We start from the raw sequence: 23,813 nt of genomic DNA, 5'->3' as shown, positions 1-23,813 counted from the left end.
TTCACAAAGGAGGACACAAATATCATACCAGAAATGTTGGGGAACACAGGGTTCAGTGAGAGAGAGGAACTGAAAGAAATCAGTATTAGTAGAGAAATGGTGTTGGGGAAATTGATGGGATTGAAGGCTGATAAATCCCCAGGGCCTGATGGTATGCATCCCAGAGTACTTAAGGAAGTGGCCATAGAAATAATGAATGCATTGGTGGTCATCTTCCAAGATTCTATAGACTCTGGAACAGTTCCTACAGATTGGAGGGCAGCTACTGTAACCCCACTATTTAAAAAGGGAGGTAGAGAGAAAGCAGGGAATTATAGACCAATTAGCCTGATGTCGGTAGTGGGGGAAATTCTAGAGTCCGCTATAAAAGATTTTATAGCAGAGCACCTAGAGAACAGTGGTAGAATCGGGCAGAGTCAGCATGGATTTATGAAAGGGAAATCATGCTTGACAAATCTAGTAGAATTCTTCAAGGATGTAACTAGTAGAGTTGATGAGGGGGAGCCAGTGGATGTGGTTTATTTGGACTTTCAGAAGGCTTTCGACAAAGTCCCACATAAGAGATTAGCATGTAAAATTAAAGCACATGTGATTGGGCGTGTGTATTGCGATGGATAGAAAATTGGTTGGCAGACAGGAAACAAACAGTAGGGATAAATGGGTCTTTTTCCGAATGGCAGGCAGTGACTGGTGGGGTACCGCAGGGATCGGTGCTAGGACCCCAGTTATTCACAATATATATTAATGATTTAGATAAGGAAACTAAATGTAATATCTCCAAATTTGCAGATGACACAAAACTGGGTGGGAGGGCGAGTTGTGAGGAGGATGAGTTGTGAGGAGGATGCAGAGAGGCCTCAGGTTGATTTGGGCAATTTGAGTGAGTGGGTTAATTCTTGGCACATGCAGTATAATGTGGATAAATGTAAGGTTATCCACTTTGGTAGCAAAAACAGGAAGGCAGATTATCTGAACGGCTATAAACTGAAAGAGGGGAATGTGCAGCAAGACCTGGGTGTTCTCGTACACCAGTTACTGAAGATAAGCATGCAGGTGCAACAGGCGGTAAAAAAGGCCAATGGTATGCTGGCCATAGCGAAAGGATTTGAGTACAGGAGCAGGGATGTCTTGCTGCAGTTATACAGGACCTTGGTGAGGCCACACCTGGAATATTGTGTGCCATTTTGGTCTCCTTATCTGAGGAAGGATATTCTTGACATAGACGGAGTGCAGCGAAGGATTATCAGACTGATTCCTGGGATGGCGGCACTGACGTATGAGGAGAGATTGAGTCGGTTAGGATTATATTTGCTGGAGTTCAGAAGAGTGAGGAGGGATCTCATAGAAACCTATAAAATTCTAACAGGACTTGACAGGGTAGATGCAGGAAGGATGTTCCTGATGATGGGGGAGTCGAGAACCAGGGGTCATAGCCTAAGCCTACGAGGTAAACCTTTCAGGACTGAGAAGAGGAGCAGAAATTTCTTCACCCAGAGAGTGGTGAGCCTGTGGAATTCACTTACCACAGAAAGCAGTTGTGGCCAAAACATTATATGTTTTCAAGAAGGAGTCAGATATAGCTCTTGGGTCTAAAGGGATCAAAGGGTATGGGGTGAAAGCTGGAACAGGTTACTGAGTTGGATGATCAGCCATGATCATAACGAATGGCGCAGCAGGCTGGAAGGGCCGAATGGCCTACTCCTGCTCCTATTTTCTATGTTTCTACGTTTCTATTCTGATAAATCTCCTCTGCACCCTCTCAAGGACCCTCACATCCTTCCTGAAGTGTGGTGACCCGAACTGGACTCAATACTCCAGTTGGGGGTCTAACCAGAGCTTTACAGGGGTTCAGCATAACTTCCCTGCTTTTGCACTCAATACCTCTATTTAAGCCACCCAAGATCCCATATGCTTTACTTACCACTCTCTCACTATGCCCCGCCACCTTCAAGATCTATGCAAATGCAACCCAGGTCTCTCTGTTCCTGCACACTCTTTACAACTGTGCCATTAAGTATATATTGCCTCTCCTTATTCCTTCTGCCAAAGTGCATCACCTCACACTTGACAGTATTAAATTCCATCCGTCACCTATCTGCCCATTCTGCTAGACTGTCTATGTCCTGTTGCAGGCGATTCATAGCATCCTCACTGTTTGCTGCAATTCCAAGTTTGGCGTTGTCAGCAAATTTTGAGATTCTACTCTGTATTCCAAGATCCAAATCATTTATGAATAGCAAAAGAAGTCATCCCAGCACTGACCCTTGGAGAATACCACTGTCTAACACCCTCCAATCTGAAAAGCAACCATTTACTACAACTCACTATTTTCTGTCCACAAGTCAACTTTTTATTCAATTGGACATTGACTCTGTTATTCTGTGAGCTTCAATTTTCTGAACCAGCCTTTTATGTGGTACCTTATCAATTTTTTTTTAATCCATATAAACATCCACTACATACACTTTATCAAAAAATTCAATTCCATTTGTCAAGCATGATCTGCCTTTTACAAATCCATGCTGACTATCCTTAATTAATTTGAACCTCTCCAAGTGTCCGTTGATATTTTCCCTGCTTATAGCTCCTAAAACCTTACCCACAACAGGCGTTAAACTAACTGGCCTGTAGTTGCTAGGACTGTCCTTACACAGTTTCTTGAATATAGGGGTCACAGTGGCGCAGTGGTTAGCACCGCAGCCTCACAGCTCCAGCGACCCGGGTTCAATTCTGGGTACTGCCTGTGTGGAGTTTGCAAGTTCTCCCTGTGTCTGCGTGGGTTTCCTCCGGGTGCTCCAGTTTCCTCCCACATGCCAAAGACTTGAAGGTTGATAGGTAAATTGGCCATTATAAATTGCCCCTAGTATAGGTAGGTGGTAGGGAAATATTGGGACAGGTGGGGATGTGGTAGGAATATGGAATTAGTGTAGGATTAGTATAAATGGGTGGCTGATGGTCAGCATAGACTCGGTGGGCTGATGGGCCTGTTTCAGTGCTGTATCTCTAATAATAAAACAAAAATCTGCCACTCTCCAATCCTCTGACACCTTACCCAAATCCAGCAAAGATTGGAAGATTATGGCAAGCTCTTCTGCTATCTCCATCCCCACTTCCTTTAGCAAGCCAGGATGCAAGCCATTTGGTGACTTATCTCCCCGAAGCAGAGCCAGCCTTTACCTCCCCCAACTCAATTTTTATCCTATCCATAGCCTCTACTCTGTCTGCTTCTACTGATATTTTGTCAGCTTCCATTTCCTTAGTGTACACTGAAACAAAGTACACATGAAGTATATTAGCCTTGTCCTGCGCCTCTAACCAGGTATTACTCTGTCTGTCCTGAACAGGCCTCACTCCTCCTCTTGCTTACTATTTACATGCTGGCAGCAGTTATTTGGGTTCCCTTTTATGTTGACTGCCATTCCATTTTCATATTCTCTCTTTGTCAGTCTTATTTTCCTCCATCTCCCCTCTCAACTTATTCATATGGCCAGGTTTTCACTTGATGAAATCACCCGATATGATTCATGCACCCTCTTTTTTTTTTGTTTCATCATCATCTCAATCACCCTCATCAACCAAGGAGCCCTGATCTTGGATCCCCTACCCTTCACCCATGCTGGAATGTACCTGAAGCATCTCTTCCTTAAAGATAACCCATTCTTCCAATACAGTTCTTCCTGCCAGTCTTTGGTTCCACTCTACCCTGGCTAGATCCCTTCTCACTGCATTGAAATTTGCCCTCTTACAATGCAGACATAAGAATTAGGAGCAGAAGTAGGCCATTCGAGCCTGCTCCGCCATTCTGTAAGATCATGGCTGATCTATTAGCGTCTTGAATTCCACACTCCCATCTACCCGTTAACCTTTGATTCCCTTGCTTAACAAGAATCTATCAACCTCCATCATAAAAAAAATTCAATGACCCTGCCTCCACCACCTTCTGAATTAGAGTGTTCCAAAGTTGCACAACCCTCAGAGAAAAATTTCTCCTAATTCTGTCCTAAAAGGGCAACCCCTAATTTAAAAACAGTGCCCCTTAGTTCTGGATTCCCCCACAAGAGAAAACAGAACAAAAAGAAAAAAGCTGAAAACAGCAGCAGCCCTAGAAGAGTATCAAAATTGTAGGGGGGGTACTTAAAAAAGTAATTAGAAGAGCGAAGAGGGGGTATGAAAAAACACCGGAGGGCAAGATAAAGGAAAATCCCAAGGCATTTTATGTCTATTAAGGGCAAAAAGATAACCAGGGAAAGAGAAGGGCCCATTAGGGACCCAATGTGTGTGTGGAGCCAGAGGACATAGGTGAGGTTTTAAAATGATTAGTTTTCATCTGTGTTCCTTTGGAGAAGGACAATGTAGGTGGAGAGATCAGGGAGGGGATTGTGATATACTTGAACATATTAGCATTAAAGGGAGGAAGTATTAGCTGTTTTAGCAGGCTTGAAAGTCGATAAATCCCCAGGCTCAGATGAAATGTATCCCAGGCTGCTATGTGACGCAAGGGAGGAGAGTGCTGGGGCTCTGACACAAATTTTCAAATCCTCTCTGGCCACAGGAGAGGTACAGGAGGACAGCGAATGTGGTACCATTATTCAAGAAGGGTAGCAGTGATAAACCAGGCAATTATAGGCTGGTGAGTCTAACATCAGCGGTTGGGATAATATTGGAAAAAATTCTGAGGGACGGGATTAATCTTCACTTGGAGAGGCAGGGATTAAGCAGGGATAGTCAGCATGACTTTGTCAGGGGGAGATCGTGCCTAACTAACTTGACTGAATTTTTCGAGGAGGTGAGTGGATGTGTAGATGAGGGTAAAGCAGTTGATGTCGTCTACATGGATTTCAGTCAGGCTTTCGATAAGGTCTACATGGGAGATTGGTTAAGAAGGTGAGAGCCCATGGGATCCAGGGCAATTTGGCAAATTGGATCCAAAATTGGCTCAGTGGCAGGAGGCAGAGGGTAATGGTTGAGGGCTGTTTTTGTGATTGGAAGCCTGTGACCAGTGGTGTACCACAGGGATCGGTGCTGGGACCCTTGCTGTTTGTAGTGTACATTAATGATTTAGACGTGAATATAGGAGGTATGATAAGTAAGTTCGCAGATGACACGAAAATTGGGGGTGTTGTAAATCGGGAGGAGGAAATCCTTAGATTACAGGGAGATATAGATGGGCTGGTAAGATGGGCGGGGCAGTAGCAAATGGAATTTAATCCTGAAAAGTGTGAGGTAATGCATTTTGGGAGGACTAACAAGGCAAGGGAATATACAATGGATGGTAGGACCCTAGGAAGTGCAGAGGGTCAGAGGCACCTTGGTGTACTTGTCCATAGAACACTGAAGGCAGCAGCACAGGTCGATAAGGTGGCTTGGAAGGCATATGGGATACTTGCCTTTATTAGCCCTGCCAAATTAGTTTAAATCCCACCCCCCACCCCCGAAGAGCACTAGCAAACCTCCCAGCAAGGAGGCTTGTCCCATTCCGGTTCAGGTGCAACCTGTCCAACTTTTACAGGTCCCACCTTTGTCAGAATGTGGGAAAATGTGAAGTTGTTCACCTTAGACCCAGTGATCCAAGAAACTAAAGCCCTCCCTCCTGCACCATCTCCTCAGCCATGCATTCATCTGCTCTATCCTCCTATTTCTAAACTCACTAGCACGTGGCACCGTGAGTAATCCAGAGATTACAACCTTAGAGATCCTGCTTTTTAATTTGCTAGCTAGCTCCCTAAATTCTTGTTGCAGGACCTCATCCCTTTTTCTACCTATGTCATCGGTACCAATGTGTACCACGACCTCTGACTGCTCACCCTCTCCCTTCAGAATGTCCTGAGCCGCTCTGTGACATCCTTGATCCTAGCACCAGGGAGGCAACATACCATCCTGGAGTCACTTTTGCGGCCATAGAAACGCCTATCTGTACCCCTTACGATAGAATCCCCTATCACAATAGCTCTTCCAATTCTTTTTCTTCCCTGCTGTGCAGCAGAGCCATCCTTGGTGCCATGGACTTGGCTGTTGCTGCTTTCCCCTGGGAGGCCATCCCCCACCAACAGTATCCAAAGCGCCATATCTGTTTGAGAGTGGGATGGCCACAGGGGACTCCTGTACTACCCGCCCGCGCCTACTACTCCGCCTGGTGGTCACCGATCCCTTTTCTGTCTGTGCTGCCATTACCTGCGGTGTGACTACCTCTCTAAACGTGCTATCCACAACGTCTTCAGCATCGCGGATGCTCCACAGTGAATCCAGCCACAGCTCTAGCTCCATAATGCGGGTAGTCAGTAGCTGCAGATGGATACACTTCTTGCACACGTGGTTGTCAGGGACACTGGAAGCGTCCCTGATTTCCCACATAGCGCAGGAGGAGCATAACATGGATGCGAGCTCTCCTGCCATGACTTAGCTTTAAATTAATTAGTTACTCCCTTTAAAAAATACTAATTACGCTAGTGTGGTCTCACTAATGCCCCGTATAATTGAAGCATAACATTCTTACTTTTACTTTCAATTCCTCTCATTAGAAAAGGATAGCATTTCATTACTTGCCATACTAACTTTTTGTGACTCATGCACTAGAACACCTAGATCCCTCTGCACCTCGGAATTCTGCAGTTGTTCTCCATTTAAGTAATACTCTGTTTTTGTATTCTTCCTGCTAAGGTGAACAACTTCACATTTTCCCACATTATACTCCATCTGCCAGATTTTTGCCCACTCACTCAACTTATCTATGTACAAAAATGTAGAAAATTTTGAGGGGGCCTGGATAGAGTGCAGCTGAAGGGCCTATTCACCTTAGCAGAGAGGTCAGTGACGAGGGGGCACAGATTTAAAGTGATTGGTAGAAAAATTAGAGGGGAGATGAGGAAATGTTTTTTCACCCAGAGGGTGATGGGTGTCTGGAATTCACTGCCTAAAAGGGGTAGTTGAGGCAGAAACGCTCAACTCATTCAAAAGGAGGCTGGATGTGCACCTCAAGTGCCGTAATCTGCAGGGCTACGGATCAAATGCTGGAAGGTGGGATTAGAATGGGTGGATCGTTTTTCGGCCGGCGCAGACACGATGGGCCAAGTGGCCTCTTTCTGTGCCTTAAACTTTCTCTGATTTCTATGATCTATATTGGTCTGCAACCTCATGTCCTCTTCACAACATACTTTCCTACCTATCTTTGTGTCATCTGCAAATGTAGCTACCATGCCATCGCTCTCCTTATCTAAGTCATTGATACAAATTGTAAAAAACTAATGCCCCAGCACAGATCCCTGTGGGACTCCACTCATCACATCCTCTTAATCAGAAAAGGACCCATTTATGCATACTCTGTTTGCTGCCAGCCAGCCAATCTTCTTTCCAAGCTAATATGTTACCCCCTACATCATGAGCTCCGACTTTGCACAATAACCATTTATGTGGCACCTTGTCAAATGCCTTCTGAAAATCCAAGTACAGTACATCAACGGGCTCCCCTTTATCCACAGCACATGTCACTCCAACAAAGAACTCCAATAAATTGACAAAACCATGCTGACTATTCCCGATTACCTTGAGTTTTTCCTGAGTGGCTATAGCCTCTTTAATGATCAATTCAAACACCTTCCCCACAACAGACGTCAAGCTAACTGGCCTATAGTAACCTGTTTTCTGCCTCTCCCCCTTCTTGACTAGAGGGGCTATATTTACTACTTTCTAGTCTGATGGAACCTTTCTAGAATGTAGCGAATTTTGAAAGATTAACACCAACACATCTAACCACCTCCTTTAACACCCTAGGACGAAGCTGATCAGGAGCCAGGGACTTGCCAGCCCTCAGCTCCATCAGTTTGCTCAGTACTGCTTTCCTGGTGACTGAAATTTCACCAACTTCCTCTCTTCCTTCCGCCTCCTAATTTACAGCTATTACTGGAATGTTTTTTGTATCCTCTATAGACCGAAGCAAAATATATATTTATTTCAACCACCATTTCTTTATTATCTACTATTAACTCCCCATTCTCACTCTGTAGAGGACCATTTTACTTACTCTTTTCCTTTTTAAATACCTGTAGAAACTCTTACTATCTGTTTTTACATTTCTAGCTAGCTTCCTCTCATACTCTAAACGTCTTTCTCCTGATTAACCTTTTAGTCATTCTCTGCTGTTCTTTATATTCTGACCAATCATCTGACCTGCCACTCATCTTTGTGCATTTATATGCTTTATCCTTAAGTTTGATGCTTTCCATAATTCCTTTGGTTAACCAAGGATGGCGGCTTAGAATTTTTATTTATAGTAGAAATATACTTATTCTAGTATTCTGAAATATCCCCTTAAATGTCTACATTCTACCTTATTTTGTTCCTGCCTTTTCTGCATTACTAGTCTAAATATTATGATATGATGATCACTCTTACCCAAGTGCTCCCCCACACATAGCTAGTCCACTTGCCCCACCTCATTTCCTAGCACCAGATCCAACAATGCCTCTTCCAGCTGGGCTGAGAACATACTGATCAAGGAAGTTCTCCTGAACATATTTTAGAAATTCTTTCCCCTCCTTACCTTTTACTCTAAAATTATCCCAATCGATATTTGGGTAATTAAAGTCTCCAATATCACCACTCTAGTCCTTGCACATCTTTGTGACTTCCCTGCAGATTTGCTCCTCTATCTCTCTTTCACTATTTGGAGGCCTACAGACCCCTTCTCAGACCTCAGGTGATTTATGAGTAAAGCTTTATTAGTTGTAGTAAGGTTTACCAGCAGTAGTAAAGCTTAATGATAGTGGGGTTTATTAATTAAGAATACATTAATTAACACATTATACAGATGGCAGGGCAGGTGACGTGTTGCGCCTGCAGAACGTGGGAGCTGGGGGATGCCAGTGTGATCCATGGCAAACACGTCTGCAGCTCGAGGAGCTTCGGCTCAGTCAATGAGCTAGAGGCCGAGCTACAGACACTGTGATGTATCAGGGAGAGGGAAAGATACCTGTACATTCACCGAGGAGAGGGACATGACGGATGTTGAGGTTAGGAACAGATGTTTGATTACTCTAGGTCAAGTCGGCATAAGGAGGGAGGAAGTGTTGGGTATTCTAAAGGGCATTAAGGTGGACAAGTCCCCAGGTCCGGATGGGATCTATCCCAGGTTACTGAGGGAAGCGAGAGAGGAAATAGCTGGGGCCTTAACAGATATCTTTGCAGCATCCTTAAACACGGGTGAGGTCCCGGAGGACTGGAGAATTGCTAATGTTGTCCCCTTGTTTAAGAAGGGTAGCAGGGATAATCCAGGTAATTATAGACCGGTGAGCCTGACGTCAGTGGTAGGGAAGCTGCTGGAGAAGATACTGAGGGATAGGATCTATTCCCATTTGGAAGAAAATGGGCTCATCAGTGATAGGCAACATGGTTTTGTGCAGGGAAGGTCATGTCTTACCAACTTAATAGAATTCTTTGAGGAAGTGACAAAGTTGATTGATGAGGGAAGGGCTGTCGATGTCATATACATGGACTTCAGTAAGGCGTTTGATAAGGTTCCCCATGGCAGGCTGATGGAGAAAGTGAAGGCGCTTGGGGTCCAAGGTGTACTAGCTAGATGGATAAAGAACTGGCTGGGCAACAGGAGACAGAGAGTAGCAGTAGAAGGGAGTTTCTCAAAATGGAGACGTGTGACCAGTGGTGTTCCACAGGGATCCGTGCTGGGACCACTGTTGTTTGTGATATACATTAATGATTTGGAGGAAAGTATAGGTGGACTGATTAGCAAGTTTGCAGACGACACTAAGATTGGTGGAGTAGCAGATAGTGAAGGGGGCTGTCAGAGAATACAGCAGAATATAGATAGATTGGAGAGTTGGGCAGAGAAATGGCAGATGGAGTTCAATCAGGGCAAATGCGAGGTGATGCATTTTGGAAGATCCAATTCAAGAGTGAACTATACAGTAAATGGAAAAGTCCTGGGGAAAATTGATGTCCAGAGAGATTTGGGTGTTCAGGTCCACTGTTCCCTGAAGGTGGCAGCGCAGGTAAATAGAGTGGTCAAGAAGGCATACGGCATGCTTTCCTTCATCGGACGGGGCATTGAGTACAAGAGTTGGCAGGTCATGTTACAGTTGTATAGGACTTTGGTTCGGCCACATTTGGAATACTGCGTACAGTTCTGGTCGCCACATTATCAAAAGGATGTGGATGCTTTGGAGAGGGTGCAGAGGAGGTTCACCAGGATGTTGCCTGGTATGGAGGGCGCTAGCTATGAAGAGAGGTTGAGTAGATTAGGATTATTTTCATTAGAAAGACGGAGGTTGAGGGGGGACCTGATCGAGGTGTACAAAATCATGAGAGGTATAGACAGGGTGGATAGCAAGAGGCTTTTTCCCCAGAGTGGGGGTTTCAATTACTAGAGGACACGAGTTCAAAGTGAAAGGGGCAAAGTTTAGGGGGGATATGCGTGGAAAGTTCTTTACGCAGAGGGTGGTGGGCACCTGGAACGCATTGCCAGCGGAGGTGGTAGATGCGGGCACGATGGAGTCTTTTAAGATGTATCTAGACAGATACATGAATGGGCAGTAAGAAAAGAGATACAGAACCTTAGAAAACAGGCGACATGTTTAGAGAGAGGATCTGGATCGGCGCAGGCTTGGAGGACCGAAGGGCCTGTTCCTGTGCTGTAATTATCTTTGTTCTTTGTTCTTTGTTCACTATGTTCCAGAAGGCAATCACACCCCTTAGGATAGGGTTTTCTGATTTGGTCAGTGGTCAGAACAAGAGAGTGTGACTGCAAGTGAGGCAGGAAAGGGGATCGAGAAGGTAGAAGTGGAGGAGCCTCAGCCTTGGCCATTGTCCAATAGGGTTGAGGTTCTTTTTACTTGTGTGGATGAGATCAAGGGTTGCAGGGTGGATGTGCAAACTGGCATGGGCACCGTGGTACAGGAAGCCATTCAAGCAGGGGGAGTAAATAGGAATGTAGTGGTAGCAGGAAATAGTATAGACAGAGGGATAGACACCGTTCTCTGCAGCCAAGAGCAAGAGTCCAGAAGGGTGTGTTGCCTGCCTGATGCTAGGGTTCAGGACATCTGTTTGGGACTGCAGAGGAACTTGCAGTGGGAGGGGGAGGATCCAATTGTCGTGGTCCACATGGGTACCAATGACACAGACAGGACTAGGAAGATGTTCTGCATAGAGAGTACGGGCAGTTTGGGGCTAAATTAAAAAGCAGAACCTCAAAAGGTAATAATCTCTGGAGGGAGGGGGGATCTCATAGAAACCTAGAAAATTCTAACAGGACTTGACAGGGTCGATGCAGGAACTATGTTCCCGATGGTGGCGGAGTCCAGAACCAGGGGTCATAGTCTAAGGATACGGGTAAACCTTTCAGGTCTGAGATGAGGAGAAATTTCTTCACCAGGAGAGTGGCGAGCCTGTGGAATTCGCTTCCACAGAAAGCAGTTGAGGCCAAAACATTGTATGTTTTCAAGAAGGAGTTAGATATAGCTCTTGGGTCTAAAGGGATCAAAGGGTATGGGGCGAAAGCGGGAACAGGTTACTGAGTTGGATGATCAGCCATGATCATAATGAATGTTGGAGCAGGCTCGAAGGGCCGAATGGCCTACTCCTGCTCCTATTTTCTATGTTTCTATTACATAAGCCACGAACAAATTGGCTAATATTTAACAATTAAATGGTCGACAACAAATATATATTCCTCTAAGACACAAAAACCCAACAGAAAAGATGAATCAACCATGGCTAACAAAAGTTAAAGATTGCATGAGGAAATGACTCATAAGGTAACCAGAACAAGTGGTAAGCCCAAGGATTGGCAGCAATTTAGAATCCAGCAAAGGATGACGAAGAAACTGATAAAGAGAAAAGAAAATATGCATACATGCTAACGAGAAACATAATTGCAGATTGTAAAGCTTTTTTAGATATGTGAAAAGGAAAAGATCAGCAAGGACAAATGTGGGTCCATTACAGGCAGAGACAGGAGAATTTATAATGATTAGGGAAATGGCGGAGAAACTAAACAATTACTTTGTGTCCGTCTTCACAGAGGAAGATACAGAAAAACTCCCAGAAATACGAGGGAACCAACGGACTTGTGAAATAAGGAACTGAAAGAAATTAGTATTAATAAAGATGTACTATTTGAAAAATTAACTGGATTGAAGGTTGATAAAATTCACTGGACCAGATGAAATACATCCCAGAGTGTTGAAGGAAGTGGCTATAGAGATAATGGACGCACTGGTGGTTATCTTTCAAAATTGTACAGTTTCTGGAAATGTTCCTGCTGACTGGAAAGTAGCAAATGTAACCCCACTATTTAAGAAAGGAGGGAGAGAGAGACCAGGGTATTACAGACCTGTGAGCTTGATGTCAGTAGTAGGGAAAATGTAAGAATCAATTATAAAAGGATGTGATAACTAGACTCTTAGAATAATATGATTGGGCAGAGTCAACATGGATTTAAAAAAGGGAAATCATGGTTGACAAACCAGTTGGGAGTTTTTTGAGGATGTTACATGTAGCATAGAGCAAGGAAAATCAGTGGATTTGGATTATCAGGAGGGTTTTGAGAAGGTCTCACACAGGAGGTGACCAGAACTGCACACAGTACTCAAGTTGTGGCCAAAACAATGAATTGTACAGTTCCAACATAACCTCCCTGCTTTTATATTCTATAACGCAGCTAATAAAGGAAAGGATTCCATATGCCTTCTTAACCATCTTATCAACCTGTCCTGCTATCTTCAGGGATCTGTGGACATTGACTCCATGGTCCCTCACCTCCTCCACACATCAGTATTTTCCCATTAATCGTGCATTCCTTTGCCTTGTTTGACCTCCACAAATGCATCACCTCACACCTCTCCAGGTTGAATTCCATTTGCCACTTTTCTGCCCATCTGACCAGACCATCAATATCTTCCTGCAGTCAACAGCTATCCTCCTCGCTATCTAGCACATGGCCAATCTTTGTGTCATCTGCAAACTTTATGATCATGCCCCCTACATTTATGTCCAAATCGTTTATACATAAAAAGCAGTGGACCCAGTACTGAGCCTTGCAGAACACCACAGGAAATAGTCCTCCAGTCACAAAACACCCATCAACAATTACCCTTTGTTTCCTGCCACTCAGCCAATTTTGTATCCACCTGGCTGCATTTCCCTGGATCCCATGAGGGACTTTGTCAAAAGCCTTGCTAAAATCCATGTATACCACATCAACTACACTACCCTCATCTATCTTCCTTGTTACGTTTTCAAAAAATTCAATCAAGTTGGTCAAACAAAATCTTCCCTTAACAAATCCATGCTATCCTTGATCAGCCTGTGCCTTTCTAAGTGACAATTTATCCTGTCCCTCAGAATAGATTCCAATAATTTGCCCACAACTGAGGTTAGACTGACTGGCCTGTAATTATTCAGTCTATCCCTCGCTCCCTTTTTAAACAGAGGTACAACATTAGCAGTTCTCCAATCCTCCGGCACCACACCTGTATCAAGCGAGGACTGGAAAATGATGGTCAGCCCTTCTGCTATTTCCTCTCTTGCTTCTTTTAACTGCCTGGGGTACATTTTTTTTTTTAAGAACAGTACAGCACAGTACAGGCCCTTCAGCCCACGATGTTGTGCCGACCCTTTAACCTACTCGAAGATCAAACGACCTACATACCCTTCATTCTACTATTGTCCATGTACCTATCCAACAGTCGCTTAAATGTCCCTAATGTATCTGCTTCTACTACCACCGCTGGCAGTGCATTCCACGCACCCACCACTCTCTGTGTAAAGAATCTATCTCTGACAACTCCCCTAAATCTTCCTCCAATCACCTTAAAATTATCCCCCCTGGTGATAGCCCTTTCCACCCTGGGAAAAAGTCTCTGGCTATCCATTCTATCTATGCCTCTCATCATCTTGTACCCCTCTATCAAGTCACCTCTCATCCTTCTTCGCTCCAATGAGAAAAGCCCTAGCTCCCTCAATCTTTCTTCATAAGACATGCCCTCCAGTCCAGGCAGCATCCTGGTGAATCTCCTCTGCACCCTCTCCAAAGCTTCCACATCCTTCCTATAATGAGGCGACCAGAACTGAACACAATATTCCAAGTGTGGTCTAACCAGGGCTTTATAGAGCTGCAGCATAACCTCGCGACTCTTAAACTCAATCCCCCTGTTAATGAAAGCCAACAACCCATACGCCTTCTTAACAACCCTATCATCTTGGGTGGCAACTTTGAGGCATCCATAGACGTGGACCCCAAGATCCCTCTGTTCCTCCACACTACCAAGAATCCTGTCTTTAAGCCGGTTTCTGCTTTCAAATTTGACCTTCCAAAATGAATCACTTCACACTTTTCCAGGTTGAACTCCATCTGCCACTTCTCAGCCCAGCTCTGCATCCTGTCAATGTCCCGTTGCAACCTACAACAGCCCTCCACACCATCCACAACTCCAGCAACCTTTGTGTCATCGGCAAAATTACTAACCCAGCCTTCCACTTCCTCAACCAAGCCATTTATAAAAATCACAAAGAGCAGAGGTCCCAGAACAGATCCCTGCGGAACACCACTGGTCACCGAGCTCCATCTCCATCTGAATACTTTCCATCTACTACCACCCTCTGTCTTCTATGGGCCAGCCAATTCTGTATCCAGACAGTCAAATTTCCCTGAATCCCATGCCTCCTTACTTCCTGAATGAGCCTACCATGGGGAACCTTATCAAACGCCTTGCTAAAATCCATATACACCACATCCACTGCTCTTCCTTCATCAATGTGTTTTGTCACATCTTCAAAGAATTCAATAAGGCTTGTGAGGCATGACCTGCCCCTCACAAAGCCATGCTGACTGTCTCTAATCAAACCATGCTTTTCCAAATAATCATAAATCCTGTCTCTCAGAATCCTCTCCAATAATTTGCCCACCACCGACGTAAGACTTACTGGTCTGAAATTCCCAGGGTTATCCCTATTCCCTTTCTTGAACAAGGGAATAACATTTGCCACCCTCCAATCATCTGGTACTACTCCAGTGGACAGTGAGGACGCAAAGATCATCGCCAAAGGCGCGGCAATCTCTTCCCTCGCTTCCCGTAATAACCTTGGGTATATCCCGTCTGGCCCCGGGGACTTATCTTTCCTCATGTCTTTCAAAATTTCCAGCACATCCTCCTTCTTAACATCAACCTGTTCGAGCATATCAGCCTGTTTCACGCTGTCCTCACAAATGTCCAGGTCCCTCTCACTAGTGAATACTGAAGCAAAGTATTCATTAAGGACCTCCCCTACCTCCTCCGACTCCAGGCACAAGTTCCCTCCACTATCCCTGATCGGCCCTACCCTCACTCTGGCCACCCTCTTGCTCCTCACATAAGTATAGAACGCCTTGGGATTTTCCTTAATCCTACCCGCCAAGACTTTTTCATGTCCCCTTCTAGCTCTCCTAAATCCATTTTTCAGTTCCTTCCTGGCTACCTTGTAACCCTCTAGAGCCCTGTCTGATCCTTGCTTCCTCAACCTTAAGTAAGCTTCCTTCTTCCTCTTGACTAGCTGTTCCACATCTCTTGTCATCCAAGGTTCCTTCACCCTACCATCCCTTCCTTGCCTCATCGGGACAAAGCTATCCAGCAGTCGCAGCAAGTGCTCCCTAAACAACCTCCACATTTCTGTCGTGCATTTCCCCGAGAACATCTGTTCCCAATTTAAGCTCCCCAGTTCCTGCCTAATAGCATTGTAATTCCCCCTCCCCCAATTAAATATTTTCCCATCCCGTCTGCTCCTATCCCTCTCCATGACTACAGTAAAGGTCAGGGAATTGTGATCACTATCACCGAAATGCTCTCCCACCGAGAGATCTGCCACCCGGCCTAGTTCGTTGCCAAGCACCAAATCCAATATAGCCTCCCCTCTAGTCGGCCTATCTACATATTGAGTCAGGAAACCTTCCTGGACACACCTGACAAAATCTGCTCCATCCAAACTATTTGCACTAAGGAGGTTCCAATCAATATTAGGGAAGTTGAAGTCACCCATGACAACAACCCTGTTACTTCTGCACCTTTCCAAAATCTGCCTCCCAATCTGTTCCTCCGTGTCTCTGTTGCTATTGGGGGGGTCTATTGAAAACTCCCAATAAAGTGACTGCTCCTTTCCTGTTTCTGACTTCCACCCATAATGACTCAGTCGACAAACCCTCCTCGACGACCTCCCTTTCTGCAGCTGTGATACTATCCCTGATTAGCAATGCCACGCCCCCACCTCTTTTACCTCCCTCCCTATTCCTTTTGAAACATCTAAACCCCTGAACATCCAACATCCATTCCTGCCCCTGTCCAAGTCTCCGTAATGGCCACAACATCGTAGCTCCAAGTACTGATCCATGCTCTAAGTTCATCACCCTTATTCCTGACACGTCTTGCGTTAAAATCGACACACTTCAACCCATCATACTGGCTGCAACTTTGCCCTGTCAACTGTCTAACCTTCCTCACAGACTCTCTGCACTCTGTATCTGCCTGTTCAACAGCTACCCCATCCACTGATCCGTAGCTCCGGTTCCCATCCCCCTGCCAAACTAGTTTTAACCCTCCCGAAGAGCTCCAGCAAACCTCCCGCCCATGATATTGGTGTCCCTCCAGTTCAGATGCAACCCGGCCTTCTTATACAGGTCCCACCTTCTCCAGAAGGTATCCCAATGATCCACATATCTGAAGCCCTCCCTCCTACACCAGCTCTGTAGCCACGTGTTCAGCTGCACTCGCTCTCTGTTTCTAGCCTCACTAGCACGTGGCACTTGTATCAATCCTGAGATTACTACTCTGCTCGTCCTGCCTTTTAGCTTCCAACCTAACTCCCTATATTCGCTTTTCAGATCCTCATCCCTTTTCCTAGCTATGTCATTGGTACCGACGTGTACCATGACATCTGGCTGCTCCCCCTCCCCCTTAAGAATCCCGTAGACTCGATCTGAGACATCCCTGACCCTGGCACCCGGGAGGCAACATACCAACCGGGAGTCTCGTTCGCGACCACAGAATCTCCTGTCTGTTCCTCTAACCATTGAATCTCCTATCACTATCGCTCTCCTATTCTCCCCCCTTCCCTTCTGAGCCACAGAGCCAGGCTCAGTGCCAGAGACCTGGCCGCTGTGGCTTTCCCCTGGTAGGTCGTCCCCCCAACAGTATCCAGAACGGTATACTTATTATTGAGGCCACAGGGGATCCCTGCACTGTGCGCCTGTTCCCTTTCCCTCCCCTGACGGTCACCCACCTACCTTTATCCTGTAACTTAGGTGTCACTACTTCCCTATAACTGCTCTCTATCACCCCCTCAGCCTCCTGAATGATCCGAAGTTCATCCAGCTCCAGCTCCAGTTCCCTAACTCGGTCTGTGAGGAGCTGGAGTTGGGTGCACTTCTCACAGGTGAAGTCAGCAGGGACACAAGTGGTGACCCTTACCTCCCACATCCTGCAAGAGGAGCATGCAACTGCCCTAGCTTCCATCCCCTTCGCTCTAAATTGACAACAGAGAATTTTAAAAAAATAAAGGAAAACATCAAGTCTGTGCCGACCAACAACCACCCATTTATACTAATCCTACATTAACCCCATATCCCCAACCACATCCCCACCATTCTCCTATCACCTATCTACACTAGGGGCAATTTACAATGGCCAATTTACCTATCAACCTGCAAGTCTTTGGCTGTGGAGGAAAACCGGAGCACCCGGCAGAAACCCATGCGGTCACAGGCAGAACTTGCAAACTCCGCACAGGCAGTACCCAGAAAGTGAACCCGGGTCGCTGGAGCTGTGAGGCTACGGTGTTAACCACTGCGCCACCTTATGATTGAAGGAAAGTCATTGATGAAACAGCTGAAGATGGTTGGGCCTTGGACACTACCCTGAGGAACTCCTGCAGTGATGCCCTGGAGCTCAGATATTGACGTCCAACAACTACAATCATCTTCCTTTGTGCTAGGTATGACTCCAACGAGTGGAGAGTTTTGCCCCCAATTCGCATTGACTCCGGTTTTGCCCATGGCTCCTTGATGCCATATTCGGTCAAATGCCGCCTTGATGTCAGGGGCAATCACTCTCGCCTCACCTCTTGAATTCAGCTCTTTTGTCCAAGTTTGAACCAAGGCTGTAATGAGGTCAGGAGCTGAGAAACCCTGGCGGAACCCAAACTGAGCATCACTGAGCAGGTTATTACTAAGCAAGTGTCGTTTGATAGCACTGTCGATGACACCTTCCATCACTTCATTGATGACTGAGAGTAGACTGATGGGGCAGTAATTGGCTGGGTTGGATTTGTCCTGCTTTTTGTGCACAGGACATAGCTGAGCAATTTTCCACATTGCCGGGTAGATGTCACTGTTGTAGCTGTACTGGAACAGCTTGGCTAGGGGCCCGGCAAGTTCTGCAGCACAGGTCTTCAGTACTATTGCCGGAATATTGTCAGGGCCCATAGCCTTTGCAATATCCAGTGCCTTCAGTCGTTTCTTGATATCACGCAGAGTTAATCGAATTGGCTGAAGTTCAGAATCTGTGACGTTGGAGACCTCAGGAGGAGGCCAAGATGATCATCAACCCGGCACTTCTGGCTGAAGATTGTTCCAAGATTAACACAATCAATGAAACTTTACTAGTTAAACTAATATAGCATAAGTCACTTGCTCAAGACACTTACATTTATTACTCCTGGACAATTGGGGCCAATGAGACGAGTCTTACTCTGGCGAAGTAGTCGATGTTTCACCCGTACCATGTCTTGTTGTGGAATTCCTTCCGTGATGCAGACCACCAGTGGGATCTCAGCGTCAATCGACTCAAGGATGGCAGCAGCAGCAAATGGGGGAGGAACGTAGATAACAGATGCATCGGCTCCTGTGCTTTCTTTGGCCTAAAAGTACAAACATCAGAGGTTCGGAAAGTTTGGGACGTTAACCCTTTTTCTTCTGATGTAATATGGTACAACAAACAAAAGGATACAGAGTTTCCGCTTGAGATGGCCAATATACTGAGCTCCCATTCTCAAACAGGCCATTAAAAGGAGCCTTGTGAGAAAATGAGGAAAAACTATTTCATCCAGGGTGGTGGGTGTCTGGAATTCACTGCCAGGAATGGTGGTGAAGGCAGATACCCTCAATTCATTTAAAAGGTACCTCGACGTGCACCTGAAGTGCTGTAACTTGCAAGGCTACGGACCAGCTGCAGGAAGGTGGGATTAGATTGGGCGGCTAGATTTTTCAACCGGCGCAGACACGACGGTCTGAATGGCCTCCTTCTGTGCCATAATTTTTCTATTGTTCTAAAATGGGAGGAAGAAACCAGCCATGGTCATATAGTACATATATAATTACACTCAAGTAGAATAAAACGCTGTTATTAAACGTGTAAGTTATTTAAAAAGGCCATGCACAATGGTGAGATGAATGAAATCCATAAAGTGCACACTGCTGAAACCTACATTACTGCCTTTGTCACTTCTAGACTCGACTATTTCAATACTTCCCTGACCGGACTCTCATCCTTCACTTCCATGAACTTCCGTGCTCATCCAAAACTTTACTGCATGTAACCTATTCCTCATCAAGTTGCACTCACCAATCACCTCTGCCCTCCTCAGTGCCTCAACGCCTCCAATTTAAAACTCTATTTTCTGTGGTTAAGCCCCTTCCTATCTCTAACTTCGTCCAGCCCTACAACCTTCCCCCCACTTCCCATCCCACCACCACTCTCCCTCCACAAAGAACTCTCCATTCCTGGCTCTGGCTTTTTGTCCATCTCCCCTGCCTGTGCCCCACTAGTGGCAGCTGTGCCTTCACCCATTTGGGTCCAACATTCTGGAATGTCCTACTTAAACCTCTCCAATCCACTTTCCTTGTTTAAGACCCTTCTTAATATGTCCTTCTTTGGCTGGATGCCTGTTAATTTTTTTCCTGACACTTCTGTTCATCAGGTGATTTTTAATTCTATGTTAAAGGCAGTATATAAATGCAAGTTGTTGTTGGCACATGCTTAAAAGATAAATCTATCTGATGGCAGTGGGTTTAACTCATCTACTGTGGTTAACCATTTTGGCAAGATGGCTGCTACTATAATCAACCTAAGGCCATCAGGCAACCACTGGTCAATGGCACAAGAGTACAATTTCTTTTTAACTTCAGCTTAAACCTGCTCTCAAAGGTAAAATGGCTTCCATCACTGGTAGTCATTTTATCTGTGGGACCAGCAATTATGTACAACAGCTACAGTTGAAATTTTAAAAAAGTTTTCTGTGCAGTGCTGTGTTATTGGTCAGTAAACATTCCGTGGTTTTTCTTGAGTTTGATGAGGCAATGCGGTAAATCACAGATGAATTCCAAAGCAGTTCAAGACTGATTTTGAACTGGTTATAAAATTCAGGACTTTAACTTCTGTGCTACTTCAATATCCTGTTGGGCAACTCTCAAAAAAAGGTCCTACAAGCTTCATCACATTTAAATTACATAAATTAATTGGAGAAATTTGATACACCTTACAAATGTCTATTGACTCTTTTACATTTGCATACATTTTTGTTACATCTATTAAAACAGGGAAAGTAAACTGACTGTGTTTACCTCTTTTACTGTGTTGAAGACAGGCAAATTCATGTGACTTTTACCCCCTTTCCCTGGTGACACTCCTCCCACTAGATTGGTGCCATACTCCAAAGCTTGCTGGCTGTGGAATGTTCCCTGGAATATACAATAAATGAGAGAAAAAAAGTTATTAAAGTTCAAATATTCTCCACATTACTGCACTTTAAAAAAAATTGGCCAATTTTGTCTACCTACTCCAGTACTTTATGCAAGTAAATTTATTCACCTGTAAGCCACAAGAGTGAGTGCCTGCACATTCAAGTGGAAGTGCATTCAAGTGGAATACTCTCCACTTGCCTGGATGGGTGCAGCTCCAACAACACTCAAGAAGCTCGACACCATCCAGGACAAAGCAGCCCGCTTGATTGGCACCCCATCTACAAACATTCACTCCCTTCACCACCGACGCACAGTAGCAGCAGTGTGTACCATCTACAAGATGCACTGCAGCAATGCACCAAGGCTCCTTAGACAGCACCTTCCAAACCCGCGACCTCTACCAACTAGAAGGACAAGGGCAACAAATACATGGGAACACCACCACCTGCAAGTTCCCCTCCAAGTCACACACCATCCTGACTTGGAACTATATCGCCGTTCCTTCACTGTCGCTGGGTCAAAATCCTGGAACTCCCTTCCTAACAGCACTGTGGGTGTACCTACCCCAAATGGACTGCAGCGGTTCAAGAAGGCAGCTCACCACCACCTTCTCAAGGGCAATTAGGGATGGGCAATAAATGCTGGCATAGCCAGTGATGCCCACATCCCATGAATGAAAAAAAAATTACTTGACTAATTGAGTGAGGAGTGATCTCACAGTCAAGTACGATCCTGTTATTCACACACATGCATTTTCCAGCAGAGGTCACTGGAGAGCAATCAGGTCTGATGTTACCCCCAACCGAACCTGCGGTAAATTATACCGCACCAACTGTCCCCTGGGCTAATATCAGCTAATTCAGGACAGGGGGGTGGGGTGGGGGGGGGGGAGGGAGGGGCGGTAGGGTGTGCTAGCAGAAGGGCCGGGTGCCATCAAAACTGGAAACCTGAATGCACTTCTTTACTTGTATATTTAAAATAGGATTTTCAGAGCTTACCAAAATAGGACAGGCTCAACAACTGTAGTGACAAAAATTAGCATTGTAAACTAAACACACAAAACGGTCTTGCAAGAGTCCTATTCAAAAAAGGTACCATGAAACCAATAAACAAAGGCAGGCAAATACTCACAGCTTTCTCTACATGGGTACACAGTGGGCAGCTACCATGCAGCCTCTCTCAGATCTACCAGTCCAATACCAGTAACATGTGCTGACAGTCGGAGTACTGAGCTCAGTATTTGTACAAGTATATTACAATAGCAATTGGGATGTAAAATTAAGTTTCAACAGAACTTAAAAATAAAAAAATCAATGGGTACATCAAAAGTATTTCCGAAGTATTGCTCAAACCACACAGTAAGAAAAAAAAACTGCTAATCAGGCTATTCTCAACATAATATACAGCACAGGGAAACATTTAAAAAGGGCTGACATTAAGGAATGAGAAACAAACAGGTAAGAAGAAACTAACATATTTATAGAGAACATTTACAACTTAACTACTTGAGAATATTTTATAAAAAGCTCTGTTACAGCACTCAAATTCAGGATTTAAAGAAAATAAGCATAAAAATATTAAAAAAATATAACTGGACGATAAATATCTTAAAGGCAATCCATGGGTGGAATTTTATGCTTTCCCCTGTGGCAGGTTTGGAGACAAGGAGAGCATTAAAATCGGGTGGGATGTTGACAGGGGTGTGGAGGGGTGGGGGAAACCAACCCATCTCTGCTGTAATTTAATCTGGGGTGGGAAGGCCTGTGAGGGCAGTGGATCTCGGCGTCTGTTTCCCCCAACGTAGATACTCCCACCGCCAGCATAAAATTCCACCCTATGAAAAGATAATAACTAAGCTGAGCAGAGACTTATCATCTAGCAGGTTTAACATAACAGAGTCTAAATGGAAATACATTTCATTTAGAATCAAATCTTTTTTACACTTTGATCTAACCTTTTCTTTCGCAGAGTTTTGCAAGCAAAGTTTTTACACCAAAATCCATTTCCTTCATTACGTTCCACCAGCTTATTCAGCAAAGGTACAAAAGACCAACATTCCATTCTTAAAATATTTGCACAGCTTATAACAAAAAGAATTAATTGTCTGCTGTGTGAAAATGGAAATGGCCACAAACTCTGGCAGGGGCTCAAGCGTGAAAAAGGGAAGGTACTTGGCCATTTTACATTTAACTACTTTACAGAAAGGGTGGTAAATGTGTGCTAGACCACTCAGGGAGGGAGTGGAGACAGATAACGTGGAAAAAAATACACACATCTTGGATCATAAAAATGACAGAATTGTTTTTAATATTCTACATATTATTGGCATTTTTAATACAGTGGAAATGTAATACACAGACCCAGGGGCTCAGAAACACCTCACCCAAGTATCGCCATACAAATGATGAGTTATTTGTCTTTTTAAACAATTATTTGCCTTTGTCGGTGGGAGAGGTCATTGCACCTCACTGGACAGCTACCGCCCGCCTCAAACCGGGCAGCCCCCGGTCAATAAGGTTCTGTCCCGCCACAGTCTGCCTGCTTCAATGGGTGCTTGGAGCTCAGGGTCATTGCCCGAAAGGTGGACTGATACACCGCACCAAACAACATGAAAAAAGGAAAGAAGGTACCAGCCCTTCGCTTTGCAAGCTGGAACGTCAGAACTATGTGTCCTGGCCTGTCGGAAGACCTTACACAAATCAACGATTCTCGGAAGACCGCCATCATTAACAACGAGCTCAGTAGACTCAATGTGGACATTGCAGCACTTCAGGAGACTCGCTTCCCCGCGAGTGGCTCTCTAGCAGAGCAAGACTACACCTTCTTCTGGCAGGGCAGGGATCCTGAAGAACCAAGACAGCATGGAGTGGGCTTCGCCATCAGAAACTCCTTGCTCAGCAAGATAGAGCCTCCCTCAAATGGCTCGGAACGCATACTGTCCATCCGACTGCTCACCACCTCTGGTCCAGTACACCTACTCAGCATCTATGCTCCAACACTCTGTTCCGCACCTGAAGCTAAAGACCAGTTCTATGAACAACTCCATAACATCATTAGCAGCATCCCCAACACCGAACACCTATTCCTGCTGGGGGACTTT

At 45.1% G+C, this 23,813-nt stretch overlaps 1 protein-coding gene across 1 annotated transcript in view; it reads right to left on the bottom strand.

The window, feature by feature from the left end:
* suclg1 (succinate-CoA ligase GDP/ADP-forming subunit alph) overlaps positions 1 to 23,813 on the bottom strand; it is a 140,545-nt gene that overhangs the window by 60,042 nt on the left and 56,690 nt on the right. The window contains exons 3-4 of the mRNA XM_068028779.1: positions 20,594 to 20,710; positions 18,679 to 18,891 (exon numbers count right to left, since the gene is read on the bottom strand). Of these exons, the coding sequence (XP_067884880.1) occupies positions 18,679 to 18,891; positions 20,594 to 20,710 (330 nt within the window). The remainder of the gene's footprint in view (positions 1 to 18,678; positions 18,892 to 20,593; positions 20,711 to 23,813) is intronic.

Source organism: Heterodontus francisci, chromosome 1 (assembly GCF_036365525.1).
Source record: "Heterodontus francisci isolate sHetFra1 chromosome 1, sHetFra1.hap1, whole genome shotgun sequence".
In the NCBI taxonomy this organism is placed as follows: Eukaryota; Metazoa; Chordata; class Chondrichthyes; order Heterodontiformes; family Heterodontidae; genus Heterodontus; species Heterodontus francisci.
The sequence above is the reverse complement of the archived record's forward strand: the minus strand, read 5'-3'. Positions and strand labels throughout refer to the sequence as shown.